The following is an 8,274-nucleotide window of genomic DNA, read 5'->3' on the forward strand; positions in this document are numbered from 1 at the left end:
GTCAATTTTCCAATGATGTAGTCAATTTGATTTCTGTGTATTCCATCTGGTGTGGTCTAAGTGTTGTTTATAAAAGGTATTTGCAATGAATAAGTCATTGGTCTTATAAAATTATGAAATCTCCAGCACTGTTTCAATCACTAAAGCCATATTTACCAACTATTGATCCTCCCTCCTTTGCATTCCAATCACCAGTAATTACCCATACATCTTGATTGCAGTTTATCAATTTCATATGAAGAATTTGGAAATATTCTTTAATTTCATCATCAGTGGCTTTAATAGTTGGTTCATAAATTTGAATAGTGCTATTAACTGGTGTTCCTTGTAAGCATATGGATGCTATTCTATCACAGACAGCATTATACTTCAAGGTGTTGTTGTTATAAGTGTTGCCAAATTGGTTCTGACTCACAGTGACCCAGTATAGGGTTTCCAAGGAGCGGCTGGTGTGTTTGAACCACCCACCTTGTGGTCCAGTGCTTATCTCACAGCGTCATACCAGGACTCCTAGCATAGTAAACCATCTGATTGTCAGATTCAAAATAGCAAATACTAGTCCATTTCAGCTTACTAATTCCTAGTATTATCGATCTTTATGTGCTACATTTCATTTTTGATAACTTCCAATATTCCTAGATTCATACATCGTACATTCCATGTTCTGATTATTAATGTATGTTTACAGTTGTTTCTACTCATTTTGAGTTTTGCCCCATCAGCAAATGAAGGTCCTAAAAGCTTTTGAATTTTGAGTGCCTTCCAAACAATGTCAACCCACCAACTGCTTCTCGGAAATCCTATACAGGGTTGCTATGATTTGGAACTAACTCAATGAAACTTATCAACAACAACATAATTTACATTAGGGGTCATGCTTTGTGTTGTTCTGTTTTGTGGATCTTTTTTAAAAAAAATGTTTTATTGTGAATTATATGATAGTTTACATGGGAGTACATTAGCTTTACATTCATCCTATCATGTATCATTACATTACCTGGTTACAATTCCCTCCATGCATCATCAACCAACCGAATGGTACAGCCCGCAAGGCTGGCTGCCCCCCCCCCCCGGGTCTAAAGTCCCCAGTCACTTTGTCTCCACATCATCATCTCTGCCTCCATCTCTGGTATCACAGTTTCTCTGGGTAGGGAGTTCTGCACTCTGCTCTTCTCCCTTGATAGTCCCAGGGACCTCCACTCTTGGATTGCATTGTCAATCACTCCCCTCCTTTTGCTACAAAACATCTGCCTTTACATTTCCAACCCTCACAGTCTGTCCTGATAGTAATTAGTCACTATTGTACCACATGAGTGCTATGCACATCTCCTTTTGTTAGTGCCACCCAGATAGACTGGATACTACTTAGTGGAGATTCTACCTTCTTCCAGGCCCTTTGGATCTAGGCTCCCTCTTGAAAGCTTGTAAGCCAGTCACTTCTTGCCTTTGTAGCCCTGGCCCCCCATTTTGGGCAGCCAATGTCCAAGTTGCCCCTCCCTGTCTACCCTGTGTATTGAGGGTGTGGGAATGACCCTCACTGTAAAGATTTGCTCCCTCTTTTGAGCTACTGCATCCATAGGTGTAAATCAAGTTCATCAAATTGTATCAGATAACTCTTTGTAGATGCTTCACTCTCCACTCTAGTCCTCTGTGGCTATGTCACTGACTCTGGGCCCAGGAATCCCCAGGTCTTGCCACACTGCTGGCTAACCAGATCTCCACCCAGGTTCACAGGAGTCTATTGAATGTGGTTGTACTTAGCTCACTTCATTGTTGTTTTTCCCTCACTTCCCCTTATTGGTGACCAATGTACTCGTGTATTCCTCTTATTGGTGATGTATCTGCTCATGTATTCCCATCGAGTCTCAATCTTGGAAGGGGGTTTGCCCTGAGGGGACCCGACCACATGCCTTGATGTCTCCTGAGCAGTTCTTTGGATTTTCACAAATGTATAATATAATGTTTCTGCCATTATAGTTTCACCACTGTCAAAATTCACTGTGCTTCACTTATTTGGCTCTTCCCCCTTGAAAACCTACATTTCCTCTCCTTTCTTATCATATCAATTATATCAAAACCAAGCCAAAGACATTGCCATCAAGTGGATTTTTACTCATAGTAAATGTATATGCCAGACTAGAAACTCCATGGAGTTTTCAAGGCTATAATCTTTGTGGAGGTGAATTTCACATCTTTCGCCTGTTAAGCAGCCGGTGGGTCAAAAGGCAAACCTTTTATTTAGCAGTAAATGCTAAACCACTGCACCACCATGGCACTTATTTGAAATTTTATATTACTTACTCTAGAGTTCGCAATATATATTTACAACGAACCTAAATACATTTTCAAATAACATGATACAGCTTTATGTAGTTGTTAAGAGTCCTTGAGTCAGTTCTAACTCATAGCAACCCTCTATAGTGTTTTGGAAGAGCGGCTGGTGGGTTTGAACCTCCAACCTTGTAGTTAGTAGTCCAGTGCTCACCCTACAATGCTGTACCAGGACTCTTTATGGGTAGTTGTTGTTGTTAAGTGACCTCATGTCATTTCTGACTCATAGTAACCCTGTATAGGGTTTCTAAGGCTTTAAATTTTCACAGGAGCAGTAGGAGTATAGGCTCAAACCTTGGACCTTGTGGTTCACCAGTGTTTTATCATATGAAACCATGGTAATATAGGTACCTTATAACTGTGTCTTCCTAATTCCTCCCTTCTATCTCTTATAACAAGGAGCTCTGGTAGAGTAGTGGTTACGAATCGGGCTGCGAACCTTAAGGTCAGCAGTTCGAAACTACCAGCTGTTCTGTGGGAGAAAGATGAGGCTTTCTGCTCCCATAAAGATTTACAGCCTCGGAAACCCTGTACAGGGTCACTATGAGTTGGAACTGACTCCACGGCACATAACAACTATAACAACATCTCTTATAACACTGCTGCCATTTATTCCATGTATTCATATACTATAATCAGCCAATACCTGTCTACTATAATTACTTTGAATGAATGGTTACCTATAAGGTCAATTTGAAATTAGAAAAATGAAATATTTTATTTTATCTTTATCCTTTCTCACACTCTGATCTACTTTTTGGCCTATATTACTTTCCTTCTGTTCAAGAACTTCTTTTAAAATTTCTTGCAAGGTAGATCTACTATTGACAATTTCCTCGGTCTTGTTTGAGAAAATCTTTATTATACCTTCATTTTTGAAGGATAATTTCACCAGGTGCAGAATTCTAGATTAGTGCTTAATTTCTTTCAAAATTTTAAGTATTTCATTCCACTCTTCAAAATAATTCTTATCCTTACTTCTCTCAAACTTATTTTTTGTTGTTGTTATTAATTTCACCTCCACCCTCATTTTCTTTTTTTCCCTGGGATAATGATATAAATGTTAGATCTTTGTTATAGTCCCAGAGGTCCCTGAGGCTCTGTTATTAATTTATTTTTCAGACTACCTTTTTTATGTTTTTCAGACTGGATAATTTTGATTGTTCTCTCTTTAGGTTTACTCATTCTTTCTTCTATCCATTCTATTCTGCTGGTGGTGGGCTCATCTATTGGTTTTTAAATTTTCGGTTATTATGTTTTTTTCAGTTGTAAAATTACCATTTGTTTCTCTTTTTTGCTGACCCTTCTATTTCTTTGATACTTCTATTTTCTCATTTGTTTCAAGATTGTTCATCAATACTTACTGAAGTATTTTTATACTTTTTACACTGTCATACATGAGTCTCACTTCTGTTGTCTCAGTGTAGTTGTCTACTGAATGCCTTTTTATTTTGAGATTATGATGAATAATTTTTGAAACTTGGACATATCATGGGTATTATGTCATGAAGTCTGTTTTATTTAAACCTTTCATTTGAGCTGGTTTGTTTCACACAGCTTCAGCAGAGAAAGTGGAGGGTACTGTCTCATTAATGTCAGGTGAGGTTTGAAGTCTAGATTACTCAGTTGGCCTCCTTTGACATCAGAGGAAGTGGTCTCCTCATTGCTGTTGGGCAGAGTTCTTGCTTACATTAAAACTCTGGCTGGGAGAGATGGCAGTGTCGCCTTTCCACCAGTCCAGCTCTGATCACTCCAGTGGGAAGGGGAGGGGCAAGAGTGGGATCTAGCTTTCCAAGTGATTTATCCACAAACACCATAGGGAAAAGAGAATTTTTGTTATGTCTGGTAAAAGTGAAAGTTTTGACTTTCTACTAAGACTTCTCTGACATCACTCACAAGTGGAGGCCAAGACTGGTTTGGAAGCTTGTTTTAACCTGGAAAGAATGGAAGACTAAGTTCTTAACTCAGGTTCTTGAGATAGGAGCTTATGACAGGTTATCTTAGTGGACTGAGTCTCACTACATAGGTGTGTAAGAGTGAAGACGCTGTCCCAGTTGTGGTCACACAGAGATGGAACTGCAGAAAAAGGACAAGGCAGATGCAACATTGTAGGCGGGGGCAGGGTGTGGATGGCATCTAGAAGGGGGAAAAAAGGCAAGGAAACAAATTCTCCTCTAAACACTTAAGAAAGGAACAAAACCCTGTTGACATATTTATTTTAGTTCAGTGACATCTGTGTCAGATTTCTAACCGACAGAACTGTAAGGTAATAAATATGTGTTATTTTTAGCCCATATGTTTATAGTAATGTGTTATACCAGAAATAGAAAATTAATAGTTTTCCTATAAATCAATAGTCAAATCTTATGTTTATCTAGAGACAAATATTTTTTCAGTTTGAATGAAAATTTGGAAATATAAAAATCTCATATGAACCTCATGAGGTTCATCACTGCTTATCCTTCTGAAAAACCTTAGTTTTGAATGATTAAGAATTCCAAACTGAAGGAAAAAGAATTCCCAAATGAGACACTATACATTGCATCTTGATTATGTTTGGCACATGAAAGTATTCAATAATGTCTATTGAAGTTATTGAATACTAAAACAAAATAAGTAAAAATGGGGAAATAATATTTCTTAAATCCTTAGAATGCATAAACCATGTCAGAGTACTTATATTAATTTATTACTGTGCATTATAATTATATTTTGCAGATAGTGAAGCAAGTTCTCTAATGGATATTGAAAATGTAATTCTCGCTAAAATCCACGACGATGAAGAAGACCACTCAGATGCAATATTAAAATCTGACAAGTTCCTTCAACACTTATTTTTTATGGAACGGGTTTTAATGGAAAATGTATTTCAGCCAAAACTTGCAGCTTATCGTCAGCTTCCTGTTTTAAAAGGTATTAAAAAAAAAATCACACGTAGACAAGCTCAAATGATTGAAAAAATAAATGAGGTTATATATAGTTCTAAATGTAATCTCCAGACTGGTTTAGCTATTGCTTATCTGCAGACAGGTTTACATACTTTCAGCAAGAAACATATGAGTAGCCATAAGCTTCCATAAGATGATGTCATTTCTTAGATTCAACACTTCATAAGCTTCTGTGGCTTTTTCCTCCTCCCATTCTGCATTAACTAGTTGCTTATTTTTATAGTGTCTCTCTTGTTCAATTCTTCTTTCCCATTACTGATGACTCTTGAGGGATTCTGGCTTTAAGTCTCCTTAATTTGATTGCAAGGCATTCTTCCTGTTAACTTTGCTATTCAAAGATTCCATCTCATTGTTGTTGCTGTTGTTGTTAAGTGCTGTGGAGTTGGTTCCGACTCATAGCGACCCTGTACAGGGTTTCTGAGGCTGTAAATCTTTACTGGAGCAGAGAGCCTCATCTTTCTCCCATGGAACAGCTGGTAGCTTCGAACTGCTGAACCCTGAGGTTAGCAGCCCGATTCGTAACCACTACCGTACCAGAGCTCCTTCTCATAGGTTCACATATTCCATCTCATACGTTCACAGACTACATAAGTCAACGATTTCAATTTTATAATGAAGAGAATGAAGCATAAAGAAACTTTGTAAGGGATGGTTTGTAACAGGATGGTTGTGTGATCAACTGCACACTCCTGTTACCTCACAAAAATAACAAAAACAAAGCAAACATGCCAACAACAAAAACAAAAACAGACAGAATCAACTTAGTGAGAAATTTGGAAACCAATACAAAAGTTATAACTATTAAGTGAAAACTGAACCAGGGAACGGTGATACCACCCCTTATCACTTTTTATATGATCAAGTTAAAGTGGGGGAAGCCCACACTCCCAGAGAGGGGCACATCTAGATGGAGCAGAACAAACTATATATACTATCATATGTATCAGTTCTAACCTACCTTTATTGTTGTTAAGTGCTATTAAGTCTAACCCACCTAGAGGCTGCCATAAAGACTGATGGAAACTGCTCATCTCAGGTGGGGCTATCTCAAATTTCAGGTAGGAATGTAAGGCAACAGGAAATGACCTAAGGCCACAAGTGCCTGTAAAGTGTGTCATCAAGTCATATAAACCCACTGCCATCTAGTCAATTTTGACTCATAATGATCATGTAATATTTATGGTACCAGGAATCCTCATCTTTCTCTTGCAGAGTGCTGGTGGGTTTGAATTGCCAAACTTGTGATTAGCAGTCTGGTGCTAACCTATCCTACAGCTTTACCTGGTATCTAAAGGCTAGGAAGAAAGACTTGGGATAGAGTTTCTTTCAGAAAGTAAGGCTTTCAAAAACACTGTGTATATGAGGGGATTGAAAAAGTCACACACATGCCCAGAGAAAGATGAATACTCAGAAAGTACCTGAGAAGACTTGCACATCAGACTGCTCTCTAGGTTCATTGCAGTCCCTGGGAATCCCTGGGGGAAGGGGCAGAATCTGATCTCCAGAGGCACCACAATTATAGTATTCAAATGTCTCAGTTTTAACAACAACAAAAATAATCACAAGACCTACAAAACATAGGAAAGAACTTTATCTTCAAAATGTAGTGACAGAAATTGTTCCTGTGGAAGTTAAGAGATTTACTAGATAAAGACTTTAAAACATTAGTATTGAATATGTTCAAAGAGCTAAGGGGAAACACACACAGAAACTACAGGAAAGTGATGAACAAAATGAGAGTATCAATATAAAAGAACCAAATATAAATACTAGAACTAAAAAGTATAATATGAACTGTATAAAAGTAAAAATGAAAAATTAACTGGGAGTATTTAATAGCTGATTTGAGTTGGCAGGAGAATCAGTGAACTGGAGGACTGGAGAGTTGATATTACCAAATGGGAAGAGAAATGAAGAATGAAGAAAGCCTTGAAACTGATAAGATTAAATATGAAAAGAAAGAATGAAGAAATGACATTCAGGACACCATCAAGCTGACCAACATATGCTAATGGACAATGCAGAAGGAGAAGAGAAAGAAAAAGGGTCAGAAAGAACACTTAAAGAAATAAGGGCCTAAATTTCTCAAATTTGATCAAAGATATGAATCTCTTCTTCCAGGACGCTCAACAAACTTTGAAAGTGACTAGGAAAAGGAACAACAGCTGGTGCCATACTGCAGGGCTAAAACAGCAGAGTCATTTAGATCCCTAGGCCTGAACGTGCCTAGGGCCATGTTTAGCTTTGTTATTGTTTTTGAGTGCCATAGAATCGGTTCTGACTCATAGCAACCCTGTAGCATTCCTTAAAAACTTTTAAAATAGTTCCTTTTTTAAACTCTCCTGATTGTGTTTTATTGTTTTAATTGTGTATGCTATTGCTGTTATGTGCTGTGGAGTCGTCGGTTCTGACTCATAGCGACCCTGTACAGGGTTTCCAAGGCTATAAATCTTTACCAGAGCAGAAAGCCTCATCTTTTTCCCACAGAACTGCTGGTAGTTTCGAACTGCTGATCCTGAGGTTAGCAACCTGACTCGTAAATATATATGTATATATTTATATATATATGATGGTTGTGTGCCATCAAGTCGATTCCGACTCATAATAGAGACCCTGTATAGAGTTTCTGAGACTGTAAATCTTTATGGGACTCCTTTATGGGAGTAGAAAGCTTTATCTTTCTCCCATGGAGTGACAGGTAGATCTGAACTGCTGAGTTTGAAGTTAGTAGCCCAGCTTGTACTATGCTTTTAGGGCTCCAATTTGTTGTTGTTGTTAAGTGCCATTGAGTCACTCCAATATATACGTGTGTGTGTGTGTATATATATATATATTGGTTCTTTTGACAGCCCATGGCACTTTCAATATTCTCCTCCAACACCATAACTCAAAAGCATCAATTCTTCTACCGTCTTCCTTATTCACTGTCCAGCTTTCACATGCATATGTTCAGACATATTGTCAGGAGGGAGCAGTCGCTGGAGAAGGATAACAT

At 38.0% G+C, this 8,274-nt stretch overlaps 1 protein-coding gene across 1 annotated transcript in view; it reads left to right on the forward strand.

Moving 5' to 3' along the window:
* Positions 1-8,274, forward strand: part of WDR78 (WD repeat domain 78) — a 122,145-nt gene that overhangs the window by 73,144 nt on the left and 40,727 nt on the right. Inside the window, exon 9 of the mRNA XM_006862498.1 lies at positions 5,050-5,244. Within this exon, the coding sequence (XP_006862560.1) occupies positions 5,050-5,244 (195 nt within the window). The remainder of the gene's footprint in view (positions 1-5,049; positions 5,245-8,274) is intronic.

The sequence above is a fragment of the Chrysochloris asiatica genome, unplaced genomic scaffold (genome assembly GCF_000296735.1).
Source record: "Chrysochloris asiatica unplaced genomic scaffold, ChrAsi1.0 scaffold00048, whole genome shotgun sequence".
Classification (NCBI taxonomy): Eukaryota; Metazoa; Chordata; class Mammalia; order Afrosoricida; family Chrysochloridae; genus Chrysochloris; species Chrysochloris asiatica.